The 20,128-nt window shown below is 41.1% G+C and overlaps 1 protein-coding gene across 6 annotated transcripts in view; it reads left to right on the plus strand.

The window, feature by feature from the left end:
- Positions 1-20,128, plus strand: part of ptch1 (patched 1) — a 72,618-nt gene that overhangs the window by 24,902 nt on the left and 27,588 nt on the right. For 3 of the 6 annotated variants that reach the window (XR_009787762.1, XM_061767813.1, XM_061767812.1), the window contains exons 6-13: positions 2,955-3,153; positions 3,251-3,372; positions 4,602-4,749; positions 6,748-6,879; positions 6,961-7,116; positions 7,575-7,673; positions 10,495-10,620; positions 19,820-19,938. Coding sequence is in view for 4 of the 6 variants with exons in the window: in XM_061767813.1 (XP_061623797.1) it covers positions 2,955-3,153; positions 3,251-3,372; positions 4,602-4,749; positions 6,748-6,879; positions 6,961-7,116; positions 7,575-7,673; positions 10,495-10,620; positions 19,820-19,938 (1,101 nt within the window). In the remaining 2 variants the exon portion in view is untranslated. Of the gene's footprint in view, positions 1-903; positions 3,154-3,250; positions 3,373-4,601; positions 4,750-6,747; positions 6,880-6,960; positions 7,117-7,574; positions 7,674-7,824; positions 8,092-10,494; positions 10,621-19,819; positions 19,939-20,128 lie in introns of those variants that run through there. The other 3 variants (XR_009787763.1, XM_061767814.1, XM_061767815.1) reach the window with 3 other exon arrangements.

Here is a 20,128-nt window from a genome sequence, read left to right on the forward strand (position 1 = left end):
AGAATTAGGTGTGCACAGAGTGGATGCTTGTTTCCACCAAGCAATACAGTTTGGTTCACTTTGGTATGGTGCCTATACTTTCCATTATCATGTGTGGAAGGTAATTCCACAATGCTGGGACGGAGATGTGACATCCACTTCTCTCGTCAATGTGTTGAAAGCAATTGCCGCTGTCTGACATGAATTTCATAACTCACACCAGACGCTGGCATAATTATCGAATTAGTCCAATTGGGGGATGCCGTGTCACTGTGTGAGAGTGTACACAGCTGCGGCAATATCCGGCCTTTGTTGGGCTCTGTGTGAAAGGTACAGGCGTGAGCTCTTCTGTGTGAGCTCTTCTGTTGTGGATCTCATGCGGCAAAAGCAGTGACAGTCAGACAGTAATAACCAACGCAATCCCATGCTAGCTATGTGAATCACTATACTTTATTACAAGTGAAAGGAGTCTAAACCTTATGTCTATTGTTTTATGGATAATGTCAGCACATAGATTTGTGTTGCACCAAATTTATTGCTGGGGTTAAACTGTGTTGCACTGCAATGATGTCACATATTTACATACAGAAATCGCTACCCAGCCAATGGTGTAAGACAGTTTATGGGTTACTGCTTAGTGGAAGCTGGTTAGTGGTTTTGACGTTAGAGCATGCTAAATGCAAGGCGGCATAGCTGCCTTTGGTCCAGCTGCCATTACATTCAATGTTCGATTCACAGTTGCCTGCAATTGACTGGCAATCAGTCTGAGCTATAGTCCACCTTTAGCCCTGAGTCAGCTGGGATAGGCACCCATCTTGAAATTGTTGTCATGGCAGCAATATAACACAGTCTGTTTACAAGACAGTCAGGAGGAGATGTGGATCTCTGAATCTTGTTTTTCTATCTTTTGTGTGTGCTTCCCAGACACACTCAACCCAACCATCAGACTCTACAAGAGTGTGTTTGCATGTGTGTGTGCTTGTGCATGCGTGTGTGTGTGTGTCTGTGTCTGTGTGTGTGTCTTGAATTTGTCCCATCTGAAGGCTCTATTGTAGTGGTTGCTGGCATGCGTATCGCTGGCGATCGTTTCTCTTCAGCCCTGGGCCTCACATCATTGTCTGCCCTTTCTGTTGCTAATGGCCTGCTGCTACAGTAATACTTTTCCCCTGCATCTGTGTGTTTCCAATGCATGTACATGTGTGTATTTCTTTGTGTTTGTGTCACTGGCTCAAGTGGAGTTAGCTTAAGTGCTTGTTGCCTATCGATCTACGTGCGCAATGCTTCGATTTGTCCTTTTGGTGCAAAGCGGTAGATGAAGTTCTTACTATGTTCTGGTTGGGAGGATGAGAATAATAACCCAAGCCTGGTTAAGCACATACAATGTGCTCTGAATGACAGAGGGAGAAAGAGAGATTTAGGCTGGAATGTGTGAGGCAAGAAGAGCTTAGAGGGGACAAGGAATGCTTGGAGCAGGATTCCGACCCTGGCACTGGGAGATCCTCTTTGCTGTCAATAATAGAAAATTATTCCTTTACATGAACACATGTAAAGGACAACACAATTCTCCTACTCACTTTTGTATTTCTGGCGTATTTAAGACATGATTGATGAAATAAATCAGTCAAGCTCCCTTCTTGCAAACGTTTTCATTATTCTCAATGCAGCAGTAGTATGTGTATTGCTCAAGCAATCCAGTCTTTTCTAATTGTCTGCCTTTACTCCTGATATTGCCTGGTCTCCCTTCAACTCTGACTGTTTTGAATGCCTTACTTGCAAAGCTGCAGCATTTGCAAAAATTCATGTTGCTTCCAAACATTTTGGCCCATGTTGTGGAAATATTTTTACGGCAATGAACACTGGGAAACACCCAAGACCACCAAGTTACCCCTCTAGTTTACAGTATTTCTGCTAGAAATAGGAGCAATTGAACAGGGAAAATTCATAGAATACAGTATGCAAGGTCTCCTGACTAACATGACAGCTGCGGTCTTGCTTCTACCCATATGGACTGGTAGCTAGTCAGTCACAGGGTATTCATAGTTGCAACCTGACAAAATTTGTCCAAAATGACAGTCTGTCAAAAAGCTAAGTCTGGTTGGAATGGCCACTTCGAACCATGAATTTAAAAAAATCCAATGATGGGCTCCGGAAAAATGTTGTTATTCTATCGGGAAAATAATTTCTTTTGGGGGGTGGGACTGTTTTTGTGTGATATCGCCTATGGAAAATCTGGTAAAGCAAAAAATGCCTTCAAATTAGAGTAAAACAATTTAACGTCATAATTTCTCAACATATCTCTACAAAACTTCTTTTAATTGTTATAGTTACTTGGAATGAGCGTTCAAAAGAAACCTTTGATAATGAGCCACATGCTGCTTCATCATCATCTAGATCAGTATAGGTTAGTTATTTAGTTTCAGAACAGCAAAAAACGACAATGGCTTTCCATAAAACCTTGTCAACGGTGACAAACAGTCCAAGGAAGAACCCATTGCATTAATTTGGTCTTATTTCAAAAGAATTTGCACTGTTTTGTGAATAATACATTTTAAACCTGGTTTCAAAACTGCACCATCCAACCATTTGCAAGGTATTACTGTTACATCGATATCCATGAAGAAGTTTCCTGCTGTCTAACAATTGGACTCGCAGAAACTAACACAGCATTCTACGATTTTGTTTTTTCACTAGTTTCATTTTTCACACAGTTTGGATTTGCAGGAGTTCTCTGCTCTACCGAGTGACATTATTGTCTCTATCTGACTTCTTCATTATCAACATTTATTTAACTTCAGTCAATCCTAGGAACATTACCCATCCATCGATCCATATTCTATAGCACTTGTCCTCAGGGTTGACTGGTTGGTAGGGACCATTACAGAAGTGTCCCTTGTAAATAGAAAAACAGTTTTATGGAAGATTAGAATGAAGCAAAAGAAAAGGTGTTCATGCTGCATCTGCATACCTTGACACAGAGGTAAAGACCCTTTGCAGTGGATCAATTTTGACCCCAAGGACTTCCTCGAGGATCTGCGGCTGGCACACTTTCCTGTGGACAGCTTTGAGGACATGTTGGAAAAGGCCGACGTTGGCCACGGCTACATGGACCGACCCTGCCTGAACCCCGCCGACCCCGACTGTCCCCTCACTGCCCCCAACAAGAACTCCACCAAGGTTGGTATTTTTTTTCTTTGGGCTCAACGAAGGATTTTGGAGCGTAGCTGTTGACAGTTTATTTTCTCGTCTCATTTTGGTTTTATCGCGCCAAAAGCCTTTAGATGTGGCGTGGGCCCTGAGCGGCGGCTGCCACGGCCTGTCCAGGAAGTACATGCACTGGCAGGAGGAGCTGATTGTCGGTGGTACCACCAAGAACGGTAGCGGACCTCTGCTCAGGTAACATATCCAACAAGATCTGCACTGAGCTTATTCTGGAAGGAGTGTGTGTTTTCTGTTCTTTTAAAATCCATTCTGAAATGTCGTATGCGTGCGTGCGTGCGTGTGCGCGCATGTGTGCGTGCGTGCGCGTTTACATGCACTGTAAATCTTGCAGCCATTAGCAGATTCCAGTGAAGTCTTCCAGTTCCAGCTGCTCCCTTTCAGCACAGACTACTCTGCATGGATGCTGTACATACACAGACACACATACTTTACATAGATACAGTACATTTGCGCACCATGATCTATGGCCTGGCCCGTTTATCCAAATATACCACATTTTTAGCAACACAGACCTCATTCCAAAGCAAGCAGCAAGACAAATCAGGTCATATGGAGGAGACCTGCTTTATGTACACAGTCTCTTGTGTACACTAAGTTTGTAGATGTAAGTACAGTATATGTAAGGGCAGTAAGAATGCACAAAACGTAGTGTATTAAAATTGTGATACTTGCTTTAACTGAACTGACATTAACATTTTTGAGAACTTTTATATTATTTTATTACTGCTGAAGAGTAATAGCACTTGTTGCTATGCCCCTGTACCAAAAGGACAAATGTATTTGGGCGTAGCTCATAATGAGGTGATTACAGGGTTTCTGCAAATTCTTAAAAATATAAAATAGAGGTAGATATTCCACAATTAATTTTTTAACTATACTTAAAAATTACACTTCTGCCAATCAAAGGTCCACAAACCCAATTAACAATATTGCGGCGACTGTAACGACTTACATTTTAGCGTAACATATTTGTGTTCCGCCAAATACAGTATTGTTGAACCAGCTGACAAGAAAAATAATAATTACAATTTTTGTTGGTGTTGAATAAGTACATAATATGTAATTTATTCAAATATTGTGATATCATCCACTCCTATTAGAGGTCTTAACTTTGATGAAAGTGGCCTTAAAATTCTTACATTCATCTTCATTATACCTGCAGATACATTGTAATTATCAAATCGGTGTTTGTGCTATATGCCTTAGTTCGTGCCTAATCAAGGTCCATACTGGGCATACTGGGATACGTTTGTTTTGGAAAAACGTCTTTTGGTATGAATGGCCAGGTGTCCCAATCATGTCTGTTCGCAGTTTTGTTTTTTCTCTTTCCCAATAAATGAAGAAAAAAAACTCTCTTTGTTGTGTTCTTCTTCCATAAATATGAATGTCTCTTCTCCCTCCAGCGCTCAGGCCTTACAGACCATGTTCCAGCTGATGACTCCCAAGCAGATGTTTGAGCACTTCAGGGGCTACGAGGAGGTTTCCCACATCAACTGGAATGAGGAAAAGGCCGCGGCTATACTGGAGGCCTGGCAGAGGAGATATTCTGAGGTACGCAAGCTGGACAAGGGAATAAAAATCTCCTGTAAATCCTCAATAACATTACAATAAATCACTAGCAGGATAGCATTTGAGCATGCATGCAAAGGGCCCCTAGTGGATGCTAGGCTCCCTTTTGGTATGTGGTAGATGGTACTAGTGGGTAGAAAGGCATAAAGTATTGTATAGTAGTAAACTGGACATGTCTGGAATACATTAGGAGCATTTGGATCTCACATAGAATCACTTTCCCAGCTGTGGCCCCATTGGTGGCTCACGTGTGACATCATCTCATCCCTCCCACCCCACACCAAACCCCTGTTTGACACTCCGTGACCTCGGTGTGTGCATGTGTGCGCACCATTCATCTTGGGGGCCCTTGGGTGCTGCCACAGAAAAAGATCATTTGTTCAATGACTGTATATATATATATTTTTTTATCAACGGTTGTAGTACAAGCTGCCGGCGTCGTGCTGCATTGCATCTGCGTTCAAATGTGTGGCATTGGGCGTGCCTGCAAGATGCACACGTGGGTGAAGGTGCGTCTGTGTGTGTGAGTAAGAGTATTTGTGTGAGAATGTGTGTAACTGCAAGTCAATGTCGAAGACATCTGTCTGCACACAGATAGGAAGACGGGGAGAAGCTGGATCATGGTACTGGTCTTACAAAAACAATTTTATAATGGTTACACAGACCTGATTACCTCCCCCCAGGAGTTTAGGTTTTTTTCTATATGGGTCTTTCCCTGATTTGCTTGTTTTTGTGAGCGATATTCTGTCTGGATTTTTCCGACACACCTGAATTAGTGGCCTAGGGAGTTTATTTACCTAACTGTAGAAGTCACTAGGCTTTATTTGAAGTAAGGCTTCTATTTGAGAGGAGGTCTTTTTTAAACTTGCAACTGGAATAGAATGTGTTCATTAGCAGTTTCTATTTGGATTGGCTTTTTTAAATTCCTGGTTCCTGGTTGATAATAGAAAAATAAAATGGAACTAATTGTTCCTTCAAGAGGTTCAGCAATGAATCAATTAATCAACAACTAATTGATTATCAAATGAGTCAACAACTTATCGATAAATCATTTAGAGACCTTGATTAACTTCAAATTGTCCAAATCCTTGAATTTTTAGCCTCTCAACATTTCTGTAGTCCTGCATGAAAACAGACTTATTATCTTTGATCATCTTTGCATTTAATCCAAATAAGACATTTGCGAACATCTGCTTTTACTTTGGAAAACTATGGTCATTGTTTTTGCCTTTTTTCTGACATGTTACAGACCGAACCAGTAATTGAATCCAAATTTAGGTTTGTATAATTCCCACACCGTCAATTTGCAATAATGTCCTGTTTTTAATAAAGGGATAGAAATTTAAAAAATGATTTTTGAGTCATCAATGAATCCCAAAAATTATCGACAGATTAATCAATCATTCAAATAATCGTTCATTGAAGCCCGATTTCCCTCTGCACTGTTTTATATAGAAGTGCACCTTCTATATAAAGTAATTTAAGGCGAGACATTTAGTAAGTAACAGGTGGTATGTTTGAGGCAATTTTATAAAGACATGAATTATACAGCGATAGAGTATGTCTGTTCAATTTTGCACCATGCTGGACTATACCAGTACCATAGTAAAGGTGATTACGTTACTTAGTCACACTACCTATTAGTATTTGTTCGATTGTGTAGAGTTGATTGTCATCTATCCACTTTGTACATCGAGCGCTTGTCCTCATTAGGGGCGCGGGTGAGATGAACCCCTAATCTGTCTTTCGGCTGAGAGAACTGGTTGCTGCCAATTGCTGGGCACATATAGACAAACGTTCACATTCACACATATGGACAGTTTGGAGTCTTAAATAAATTCTAGTCTGGATTCAGGATTCTCCTATCTCAGTTACAGTTTACATGGACCCGATTTGTTTTCTTTGTTGCATTATAACCAAATAAACACCACTAATTGTATTCTAATTTCCATTTGGGTCTTTTTTAAAATCTTATTTCAGGCTGTGTTACAGAGTGTGGCAGCTAACTCGTCCCAGAAGGTCTTGTCCTTCACCACCACCACCCTGGAGGACATTCTCAAGTCCTTCTCCGACATCAGCGTCATTCGAGTGGCCAGCGGCTACTTGCTGATGGTAGAGAAGGCGACCATCCGACCATATCCTGACGAGAGTATTGTATTCCCTTATGTGTCATCTTCATTATGGCATCCCCAGCTGGCGTACGCGTGTCTGACCATGCTGCGGTGGGACTGCGCCAAATCTCAGGGGGCCGTCGGGTTGGCGGGCGTTCTGCTGGTGACTCTGTCAGTGGCGGCGGGCCTCGGCCTCTGCTCTCTACTGGGCATCACCTTCAATGCCGCCACCACACAGGTAATACGTCATCATGTGTTAGATCACTATAGATCAGGGTTGGGCGCACTTTTATGCTCAAGGGCTACATTTGATTTTTAAAAGGGACAGGTAGGCCCAGTGATTTGTAGATAAGGTAAAAAAAAAAAGAATATGTAACATAGTTGTAATAATAATTATTTATTTTATTAGAAATAATTGTATTATAATGAATTAACCATTTTTTATTAAATACATATGTTACACGTAAAATGTTCTTTTTCAAATATTTTTATTTTACTATTTACAATAAATTAATGAACAAATTTCATGAAGTTAATGAGAATTGTTTTCCCCACCAGTTTTAGGGGGGAAAAAAATGCTAAATTAAATATTACAGCACTCTTGATAATGTAACTGCTCATTGGAGCCTACCCCTGCTATAGACTGAAAAAGACGCTCATTTGTTCTACTTACCATAAAGTGTTGTTGGGCTCCAGGTGCTGCCATTTCTGGCACTAGGTGTGGGTGTGGACGACATCTTTCTTCTCGCTCACGCCTTCAGTGAGACGGGACAGAACAAGAGGATCCCATTTGAGGTAAGTCGAAAACATCCAAACGTCTCCTGCTCTCGTACAGCCAAAATACTTTGCACTGGAAAAACAACAACAAATGTACCTCCTTTTTTCCCTGTTTTGCTCTTCTGTATACCTACCATTCTCCCGGACATGGAATGGTCGACGACTCTAGTATGAAGTATTGAAGTATTTTTCTCACTTTTTTCACGTCGTCGTGTTGAAAACAATCGTCAAGATGCTGTGTCACTGTGTGAAAGTGCATACAATAATAGCAATGTCCCATTTTGTTGGTTTCTGTGTGCAAGGCAAAAGCGGAGGAAGACCTGCCAGGAAGATCTTTGCTTTTACCTGGCAGGTCTTCTGTTACGGCACTGGTGCACCACTTTATTTGTGATCATTAGCTCCTTTCACACCGCTTATTAAAATAATCCATTTTCTACCTTTTTCCCTGAGTCACTGTTCTGTGTGAACAGCACCTACACCAAGCAAGCAAGCAGTAATATCACAAGCTTGATTGCGGCTGTGTGAAAGGGAATAGTGAAAAGCAGGGACAAGGGTGTGAAGTTTATCAATTGACACTTGCTTGAGTCGCTTCTGCTACCCTGTGGTGTTGAACTTTATATATTTGATTGTGGAATGCCCAGAGATGTAAAGTGTTACGGTTTGGCCGTATTTTGTGACGGGCAGTTGCAATGTTTTCTGCTGTTACCGGGACGTTGAAAATATTCTGGAGACGACATGCAAGTGATTGGCTGATTTGGACTCTACAAAACAATTGCGCCGTTTGTTGATGATATATATCATTGCATTTTCCTCTGTGTAAAACACTAGCTTTAAGCCCGCAGTTCTGCAGCCGGCTATTTAGTGTGGCTAAAGACTTCTTTATACTCGCGCGGATGGCGACCGCACTGACGTCACTGCGGCTATCCCGCGCATAGTTTGCCTTTATACTCGAGCGCAACCCAGGCGCTCAGTTTTGAAAATGCACTGCAGTTCACCTCCAAGTCGGGGTGTCGCTACGGCTGGTATTGGCTGGCACACCACAGGGTGGAGTTTCCTCTGCATTTTTTGGGCGACCGTGGAGCAATGTCTGCTAGAACGAATGGACCGAGATGACCAGATGATACGTTTAATTATGCTGCGAAATCGATCGAGAAGGCGGCGGCGTAGATGGTATGTAGAACCAAGGGGCACGCTGAGTACATCATCACAGCATGTGACTAAAACGGACCAATCACGTGAGATGATCTCCGCGGCGTTCAACGTGCAGCAACTATTTTTGCCGTGTGCGCTTCAAGCTACGCAGAAGGGCCGCGCGGGCCAATTCGTCGGTCACGTGATGCAATGTGGACGTTGTCGGCAAGAGGCCTTAACACACCCCTCCTCTAAAAAGTTACTAATCGTCACGTTCATGGCAGCAAATAAGCGACAATTCTAACAAGTATCATTATCACGAAAGGAGAACGAATTGTGATTAACAGAAGACATGCTAAGCCATGCTAAACCGGCGCTAAATTATCGTTAAATGTAGTCACGAAACACTGGAATAACTGATTGGTGCTCCAGTACAATTTTCACTGAAGTCTCGCTGCAACCGCGTTCAGTACAGCGGAGAGTAATGAACAATGAACAGCAAATTAATAAGTATGTGCAAGAGTATGCCTAGAGAGAAAATATAATACACAGCCACACACAAGACAGTCCGAAAAAACAGAAATGAAGTAATAAATTGTCACGTATGCCAACCAAGAGGAGGGGACGTCTAAGATTAAAAGTACATCAATAGACTGATTGCAGAATAGACTGTTGAGGGTTTTTTCTCAAAATATTTTTTATTGTTTAGTTTTTCAGAGATCATTTTGAAGAGCATTTGTATTGTACAATTGATGTCCATTGTTACACATGCTCCAGTACAAATTGATACATACATAGTACATAAAGTAATATAATAAAAATGTAAAGAAAATATGAGTGTTGTTTGGAGTTTTACTGGTGATGCGTGTTTGTTTTAGCTGACATGCAAATATTCTTGACAAAATCAAAATGTTCCTGACAAAATATCCAGAATGTTCCTGCGAAATGATGATCGGGGTTGGCATGTCTAGATGCTTACATCTAATTGCTTTTATTTCCGTTCTTTTATGAAGTTGGGTTGCCCTCCGTTGGTGCTAACTTGATAGCATTAGCATTGTGAAAATGTGGCTGATCATGTTAATAAGAAGTAGGGTCATAACTTGGTCATTGCAGATTTGTATAATGTCAAGTTTACAGTTTGCACTGCATCAGATTGACTTTCTGCATCAAAGTGTGTGGACGCGTGTTTTTGTGTGATCATTTAATCTACCCTCCGGGGGGAAACAGGCATGCATTTGCTTGTTTTTGTTGTCTCCTGCTCTCCGTCAACCTCCAGCTTCCTTTGAGGAGATGAAAACTAAACAGAGCTGAACCTGATCTTGCCTGTCTCTTTCTCTTGCTCACACACGCACACACATGCACAAACACGCCTGCATGCAGACATTCCCTGTGTGGTCCCGCACGTTCTCAAATCTTCACACAGTTGCCGCCAAACCTGATGCTTATCCGTGTGCGTTTTAAGAGGAAGTAAAATATGGGAAAAAAAATTCAAAGTTGCCCAACAATCATCATTTACACAGTGATGTGCTTTGAGAGATAGCAGCTTGTTATATTCTCCCTCTCTTGTAAAACCTAATAGCACTTGAGCTGGCTGCAATCACTGTCAGTCAGCATCAGTGCCATGATAATGCTCCTCCGTCTCCGTTTGCCTGTGGCTACAGTAACATCAATAAGGCGATAAGTCATTTCCTCGTCTCGTCTGGCACAGGACCGCACAGGCGAGTGTCTGAAGAGGACCGGGGCCAGCGTGGCGCTCACCTCCATCAGCAACGTCACCGCCTTCTTCATGGCTGCCCTCATTCCCATCCCGGCGCTCCGGGCATTCTCCTTACAGGTACGTACAGTTCTAAATTCAAGAGTTTTCCCAAGAGGAAATAATGTTAAAAGGAATTCAACAAAAAAAGCCTTTTTACAGTATGGGTAATGTTGTTTGTAACGTAAATATTACAAACTCTAATGCAAGTGTACAAAGAACAGTAAAATACAAAGAGATGAAACTATTCACCTTGTGAAGACACATACTGGAGATAGAAAAAGTAAGGTTTGTACTGTACAGCTGTACAGTCACCTAATGTCATTTTATACTGAGGTATTGCTGCTGTTATGTGTAAATTAGGTGGATATGTTAGCATTCGTTTGGTAAAATTACCTTGTGTGTATATAATTAATTGTCTTGATCATAAATTTACTGAGCAGACACATCCTTTGCTATGTCACAGTCAGTTCAATTTCCTGTTCCATGGCTGTCATTACATAGTTTTCATTAATTTATCATTCATTTATAATGAAAAAAAAAAAAACAACAACAATAAAAAAAACACTTTAAATCAGTCATTCACAGATAATGTCTAAACGTTCAAACTGTTTGTAATGGTTTTTTTTTTTTTACATTGAGGTTTTTGTACATTTGTTAAGTACAATTCCGTTTTATTTAACTTTTAAGTACATTTCATTTTCATTTAATCATTTAGAAATTTTTGTTTTTCCACATTTATTAAAAAAAAAAAAAAAAGTACTTTCCTAAAGTTAAGGTCAGTGTTAATGTTCAAGCGGCATATTGTTATAGTGGCATACAACAATATAAAATGCACTGTTTAGGAATGAATCCTATGCCTTGTTTATGATGAACACTTAGTACTACTACACTGCTGTTCTATAGTGTCGCTCGTGATGGTGGTACTTAGAGCTAACTGATTTTTTAATGGTACTTGGTGTAAAAGGTTTGAGAACCACCGCTTTAGATGTTTAGTGAGCTCTCTGTTGATTTGATGGTTTGAACTCCCAAGTTTAGTTTAACTTTTGAGGCGTATTTGTCCAGAACATTTTGGTTGAACTCCAAATTGTTACACTTTATGGACTTTCGACTTTAGAAGTTCGACTGTTCTGTGTGTCAGTGCATGTCAAGCGTGCGTCTGTGAGGAGACGTCTGTATTTAAATTAAAATCCACCTCCCCTCGTGGTGGGTCTAGTGTCTGTCCAGATTGTGGATGAGGTCCGTGTAACTGAATCTCAGCGTGTGTGTGTCATGCTTTTGCATATGTTTGCAGGAATTATAGAATTTGTGTGGGAGGTTTAAAAAGTAATGAAATGCAAAGACGTGTGTGTACGTGTATAAAGATGGGGGCGGGCATCGTCCAGTGGGGGGCTCTGACTTCTCTTGCATTTGTCACAAATTATAGGCGTCATCAGAAACGCCTCGAACCTCTGTATGTTGGGACCCTCGTAAATTGACATAGCCCTGTATTTGGCTTTCAACTTGGTGATGGTCAACGTAACTGTAAATAATTCTATGTTTGTGATCACAAGGCAGCTTAATGGTAGGCATAAGTGGGACAGCAGCTATGCCGCATTAGTCAGGATGTATACTGCGTTTCATGCGCCTTCTCTCTACACTGAAAAAAAACTCCTTTAAATTTACTTTATTGGAACATGTACATCAGTTGGACATGATTAAAATGTGTTAAACCAACATGTATTATTTGATTATTTTCGCGGAAAAGAGAAGAACATGTCAGCTTGTGACTTTTTAATCATGTGCAACTGAAAATTAAGTACTTTTTTTTTTTTCAAGTGTATAAGCTCTCCTATAATTTCACTATTTGAGGAAATACAAGACATTACAAGACAAGTCTACTGTTCAAGGAACATATAGACTCTATTGACAAAAGTATTGGCATTGCCTATAGGAAGTGAAAATTGTGAGCTCGTGAGGAAGCATTTGTGAGGTTTAGAGGACCCCATCTCAAGTTCACCCCAAAAGTGTTTGATGGGGCTCAAGTTTTTCCACACCAAAGTCATCCAAGCATGCTTTTATAGACCTTGCTTAGGAGCTTTCCCCAAAGTGTTGCTTCCAATTGTGAGATGGAAGTATGCAATTGTCCCAAAATGTCTTCCTAAGGTGACTAACTAACATTACTGGTTTAGGACAACCCTGAATGATTAATGCATAAAACTAAATTAAATTAGTAGTACTTTGGTCTGTAAAATGTAATGTAAATGCTACAGGCACTCTCACTGCAGGACCTTTGAAGAGGAAGGTGGAACAGCTCCATCCTTAGATTCAAAGCCCCAAATTGAGTCCAAAAGAGCAAACTTTCCATGCTTACCACCACCACCACCACTGATTGCCTTGAGGAAGACCGTGTGGAACTTTGGAGAGGACAACATGAATTTAAATATTAATGAGCTGATATGTGGCAGAAGGTCTGCCGAAGGGAGAAAGATTGCTATTTTTATTTTAACTGCCAGATTGCTACAACATCCACAAAATCAATGAATTCACTTGAGACAATGATAAGAATTCAATGAATGTTGGTATTAATTTATTTAAAGTTAAAGCAGATAGTATTGCTGTTTTTATTCTTGTAACATAGGAAATCATGATCTCTTTCTGCCTAACTTGTATCCCCTGTAGCACACACATACATGCAGAGGGCAGATTTCACCAGAGTAGGTATTAGCATGTGTGGATGGATGGCTTTAGTACAGCCACTCTGTCAAACATGATCCATTTACCCTATGGGTCTGATACACGATGCTTCATTGTAAGCTCACGCTTGCATTTACTAGCACACGCCTAATGCACATAGCATGCATTCTTATGTATGCTTCATCTTGAGTGCTAATGTGCATCCAGTGTTGTGGAGCACATGCGTCTTTCCAGCGTAGCAACCAATCATAGCACCCTTGCACTCTTTTCGGCACTGCCTACTTGGCTCGGCTTGGTCCGACTTGCTTTTGACGCTTTTCCGCTGGCAAAATCAGATACAATTTATAGTACCTGGTCAGCCTGGGTTCAAACATAAACCGCTGTTTGGTGGATACGAAGCTACAAATGACAAAAAGAAACACACGTGCTAAGGTAAGCATACCCTGTTGTTGTGCCTTTGCTCTGGACGCTGCAGTATTGTCATCCAGAGTCTCTACTTGGCTGCAGCAGCCCTTAGTCTGCTCTCAGTTAAAAACAGTCACATGCTGAGAAGTCATCACAGGGGACCCTCATTCTCCTACATTATCTTTGTTGTCTTTCTGTATGCGTTCCATGCGTTTTTGCAGTTTTCTGTTGTAGTACAAGGTGACCTAAAAAAAGGACATAATTTGAATTATGAATACTGGTGTGACGGTTGCGGGTCATCATTGCCCCGTGACTGTCTCGCCTCACCCCCGCCAGTCTCCCCAATTTTAATGCAGGAGACCCCACCACACACGATTACGGTACAGGGATAATGGTTGCCAGTCGTGGACCTGGTAACCATAGTAATAGGGTGGGTGGTGGGTATTCACATTTCTCTTGGGTTGACTCATGGGGCTCCCCCCCAACCCCAGGCCCACCCTTCCTCAGCTCAGCAACTCCATACACCAATTGACTAGCAGGCATGTGATACGGTGTTCATTCGCTCATAAGTTCCATAGACACGTTATGGGCTTTAATTGCTTGTGCTGGGACCACTAACAATAAAAGGTTATATTAAGATATCAACTCACAGGTTCTTAAAGGTGTTTAGACACTATAAAGGCATCCCACCGGACCACTCATCAGTAGGACTGCCTTTCTCACTTCCCACATCCTGTCCTGTCATGCCCTTTTATGTCCTCTCTCATCTTGTTCTATTGGTAAGTTGTTGCATTTCTATCACCAACTGCTACAGTCCTGGAAACGAAAAGTCACCACATTGTAGTCTATGTGGAGGTAAATGGACAGTTGGGGAATGAAACCACTCTGCCAATTTCTCAAAATGGTGACAAGGAGGATACCAGCAGACAGCCAGTTAGCTCCACAAAGAGGACAGATGTGGACTGTGGAAATGGTAATGGATCATCCAGCAGTTCTCCCTGGAATTTACTGGGAGCAAAGCCGAAAGATATGGGACAGCATCCAAAAGGGAACACCAGCAGATTACAGAGGAATCCGGCTGGTCTGCGTTGAGTGCTTCTTCAACCCTGAGAGAGCGGCCGTGGACGTTCGCAACAGCGAACGGCAAACAAAGAGGAAGCAAGTGAACGCAAAACATTGACATCAGACTAAGAAACAGATTTGAGCCACTTTTAACTGACCCTGGCAAAAAATGCTCACCCCCCACCACCACTGAAAGGTATGAAAGTAAATCGTACAAGAAAAAATGGCACCCCAAACGTTAATATTTGGTGATGGCGCTATCAAGAATGTGAAAAGTTTTTACAGCGAAAGGAACACCAAAGTAGTCTGTTTTACCTATGATATGGTGTCTTATGGAGATCACTAATGAGCACCCAACTGTGAAATCTACCATTATACACACAGGGGCCCTGGATGTTGTCAAGCAGCAATCAGAGGTACTGAAACAGGTTTTCGTTGATCTCCTAACGAAAGTGCAATGTTTGGATGCTGCTGAGGTTTTCAGTAGTGGACCTCTCCCAATGGTATGATCTGGAGATAAACGTTTCAGCAGGTTTAGGCACTTAAATAAGTGGCTTAAAGTAGTGTGTACGGCTGTATCCGTGAGCTTAATTGACAATTTCTGTATTTTTGGGATCGCAGAGTTCTTTTCAAGGCAGATGGTTTCTGTCTGAATAAACAAGGGGTTAAGTTACTGACTGCTAACATTTATTACTGTGTACATCATTCAGAGGCACGAAAGGCAAGCATTAGCCTTGTTGATGTCGCTGAAGGACAAAAGGCGCAGAAGGAGTCTTCAGAAAGTCAGTTAAGGAAAAGAGGCACAAAGAAAGTAGAGATACTAGCTTACTAACTATAAAATGTCAACTACACAAATAATTGGCTACAGTTATCTCTGCAAAGTTAGCTTTATTCAATATCATGTCACTGGGTAACAAATCAGTGTTGATTAATGACATCAGTACGACCTATGATCTAGACTTGTTACTCCTTAATGAAACGTGGTTGACAGGATGTAGCTGTAACGCCATTCTGAATGAGGCAACACCAACCAATTTTAGTTGAATTGCGGAAAATGGTGGTGGAATTGCTGCTATTTTTAAATCATTATTTCAGTGTAAAGAAATTACAGTATATTGGGTGATTTTTGTTCTTTTGAATATCTCTGTTTTTAGAACAGGGTGATCCAAAGGTTATTATTTAATAATTTATAGACCTCCAACAATGGAAAATTTATGGAGGAATTTTCAGAACTGCTGCTAGTTATCTGTACTGACTACAACCATTTTGTCATAACAGGAGACTTTAACATTCATGTTGACAATAGCATGGAAAAAAATTCCAAAGAACTCTCTGCTGTACTGGACATATTTGACCTCTCTCAACGTATAGAGTCCAACTCACACTCAGGAACACATTTTCGACCTAGTAATCTCTAAAGATGTTGATATTTTATCAGTGGACATTCAGGGCTTGGCTATTTCCGAACATTTGTGTGCATTCTTTGAATTACAGATTCCCACAAATGTCCAGGCAACCTCCTTGCCTATTAAAAAAGTTACATAAATGAGAATACCAGAGAATACAGTTGATGCACTTCTGGATAAGTTCACCTGGAAAATCTCAAATGTTTTGGATGCTGTTGCTTCTATTAAAACTAACACAACCTTAAACTGACCTAAAACACCTGTAGCGGACACGCCATGAAAAGATGACACCCAGCACCCCAGTTTCCGGCGACCGCTGCTCTCCCCGCCGAGATAGACTACCACAGAGTGGTGAGATTCAACTTCGCATACAGACGCTAAGTGAATCACAAGGCCGGATCATCAAAAGTAGTAGCCGCGAGAGAATTCAAGATCAACGAATCCACGGTTCGCAAATGGAGGAAGCAGGAAAACGAGCTTCGCCAAGTCAAGAAGACAAAGCTGAGTTTCTGCGGGGGAAAAAAGAAAAACAAAACGCGGAAACAAGGCGAGGTGGCCCGAGTTGGTCTTCCAACAAAGGATTAATGAACTCCAAACGCTGGACATCGGTGTAAATAGGGCGTTCAAAGTGAAGTTGCGAGCGGCGTGGGAGCGATGGATGACAGATTGCGGGGTACACCCTGAACTGGTTGCCAGACAATCGCAGGGCACACATAAACAAACAACCATTCGCACTCACATTCATACCTACGGACAATTTAGAGTTGTCAATTAACCTACCATGCATGTTTTTGGGATGTGGGAGGAAACCGGAGTGCCCGGAGTTAAATGTTTTAAGCTGTCTTTTATTTTCTTTTAATGCTTTTAATCATTACCTTGTGTAGGAAATTCGCTATATCAATAAAATTGCTTTGCTTTGATTCTTGTACATTTGACACACCACAGAGAGTAGTGTATTTAAAAAGCCTGCCAAATTTGAATGAATAAACTGTGTGGGCGCTGTCAGCCAAATACGTTCGCTCGTAAGCTATCTGCTCAAGTGTTTGTAATCAACTCCTGGCTGAATAACATGTGCCGCTGTGGTTATGGTGAATAAACAGTTGACTTTCTCGTTATATCTCTGTTATGTGGGGGACCCACACACAACAGCTGCGAGCGAGGTGCTGATGTATTAAATGACCTTGCCACGATCGAGTGAGTTCCTAAGCTCCATAGCTCACGGGCTAACGAATGGGACGCTTGGGAGGGAGGCTGTAGCGTAGTGTTTGGAGCCAACACCGGTCCACAAGCCCACTAGCGGCTGATAAGTACCAGCCTTGCTGCTAGTAACAGGCCACTTCGCAGTGGAGCTGTCCAACTCTCGATCGGCTCACTATGTGAGCCACACGAGAGTCACCACAACAGAGACACGAGCACAAATAACACAAGAAACTTCAGGGAAGATGTAATTTTTCGGAGTGTAGGCAGAGCTTGATGGCTAACTGCATGATGTAGTGGTCCTAGAAATAGGCCAAGCTTTTATTACTACATGAAAAGAATTACCGGTAAGCAATTCACAATTCAGTTGAATGGCCATAGTCCGCGCTCTTTACTTACTGGGGGAGCGCCTCATGCCACATGCGCCAGCCCACGTTCGTTACAGGGCTAGTTTTAAGCTATAGCTCAACAAATCAGTACTATATTGTTCTCAGTCTTTGCACATTTTCAGCACTTACCTTCAAACATTTTTTATGTATTTACAAACAAAACACAAAAATGACTTTGCTGTGCTGTAATTCTTGATCCTCATGGTATTTTGATGAAAGCATGTCACAGAAATGTTTATTAAGCCACCTGGGAACTGTTTGTAGATTATGAAAAATACATAATAAGCTGTCTCCTTTAAACTTTTTATACATCTCACTAAAATTTAAGATCAGTCAAAATGATGTCAAATTATTTGGGACACCCTGTATTAAGAAAACAGACCTCCCCAAATCAATTACGGACTCCCTTGCAGTGAAAAAGCAGCATTATGTGAACTAAAGTGTTGAGACAGATCCCCTCACCAATTTTGTTTTTGATTGATGGACAAAAAAAAAACCCCGGGGACACACTGACATCTGGAAGAAAGACTCCCTTATAGGGCGACTCTATGCTCCATGTGTCCAAATATATTTGTCCAGTGAGTGTGTATCTCTATCAGCAAAAAGCACTTCCTGCTTCCTGTCCTCATCAACTTCCCTCCCCGTGTCGCTAAAGGTCAGGGAATTATGTCCAGATAACGACACAAAGATGCACAGTGGAACACACACGTTCATGTGTGGAAGACAGATGTGATGGTAAATCTTCCCACTCGGAGGTCACCGAGCGGTCAACATAAGTGTGTGTGTGTGTGTGTCCGTGTGTGTATGTTTGGAGTCAAAGGGGATCCGTCTGGACATTAGTAGGCCAATTGAAAATGAATTGTTTTTGCATGCTGTCTCTTGTTGTCTCTCACATTACTCCTGATTGCATAGTGAGCTGAGGAATGAGGGGGAGGGCACAGATGTGTTTACAAGTGTGTGCGTGTAGGCATGTGTGTGTGTGTGTGTGTGTGTTTGAAAGCCAGTTTGTAGTGTACTCCAAAATAACAGAGCTGCGTGTATGTGCATATTTTGTTGTGTAAGGGTTGCCTGCTCCTCACTTGAAGCCTCTTGACTCCTTGGGTGGTCTGACACGCACACATACACGGGACTGTGTGTGCCTATCATCCTGTGTTTGTGTGTCTGTGTGTAGCGGTCTGGCAACCACACAAGTCCCAAATTACACACCGCCTCAGCCAAATTCAACTCCTCCCCATCATCATCATCATCATCATCATGTATTACACATGCCTTATATATTTTTCTCTGTATATTCAAATGTTTCAGCCTGGAAAGGATTATTGAATGGCCGTTTGTTTCCCTTGACAGAGGCTTATTCTTATTCTTAAACCTATTTCAAATCTTTTTGATTCTTAAAATGTTGCATGAGGACTAGTTTTAATTATTTTTTAAATCAGTTCTCCAGCTTCTCTCTAATGTATGGACACATGGGCAAAAATGCATAGTTTCATGAAATTACATTTTCAACAATATTTTATGCCATTGAATATTAACAAATTAATATACCTGAATGAATTAATCACGATCCTTTTTTTTTTTCTTTTACTTGTATCACTTGTAAGGTTTGATTTAGTGGTCTTCTGCACCTTCTGTACTGTATACCAAATGTGTAGGTATGATTATTTTTAATGCTTATTTTATATAACATACAATTAATTGATTAGTTAAATATTAATCTTGTTCTATTTTTATAGAATATATCTATACATATTTTTTCAATAGTATGTTCCGTTAACTGTTAATAAAATAAAAAAAATAATGGTAACAATAATGAATAGAAATAATGAAATATTAAAAAACAAAATAATGTTATTATATTTTCTTAAACTATTAAGAACTTTTTAAAATTAATAATAACACATATAATGTAAGAAATGTGATATGGCCAAATAAATGTTTATTGCATCTATTGTTGTGGTCATAGAGCTGTTTCTCATGTAGCTGGATAAGGTAAAATGTATAGTGTTATTATTACCTCCCCCCAAGTGCAATAAATAAGGTAACCAAAATATTATGTCAGGGAGGCGCAAATGTTCAATAACTTACAATTTCCTTTCCTCTATTTAAGTGACATTCATTTAGGCTGAATTTGTGTGTTGTTGGCAGGCTGCAGTAGTGGTGGTGTTTAACTTTGCCATGGTCCTGCTCATCTTCCCAGCCATCCTCAGCATGGACTTGTACCGACGAGAAGACAGACGCTTCGACATTTTCTGCTGCTTTTACAGGTGTGGATCCACACACAAACTAGTGTCTGTCTGTGATCTGACAGTGACTATGTTTGACACACACTACCTGTTTACCCTAATGACTTCTCAAATTCTCTGTTCCTGTCTGATAGCCTGCTTTATTTGTTGTTTGTTGGCTTGGGGCTTTGTTGCGAAAGTCTCGCCAGTCCGCTGCTAGTCTGGGCATGCT

Source organism: Phyllopteryx taeniolatus, chromosome 3 (genome assembly GCF_024500385.1).
Source record: "Phyllopteryx taeniolatus isolate TA_2022b chromosome 3, UOR_Ptae_1.2, whole genome shotgun sequence".
NCBI lineage: Eukaryota > Metazoa > Chordata > Actinopteri > Syngnathiformes > Syngnathidae > Phyllopteryx > Phyllopteryx taeniolatus.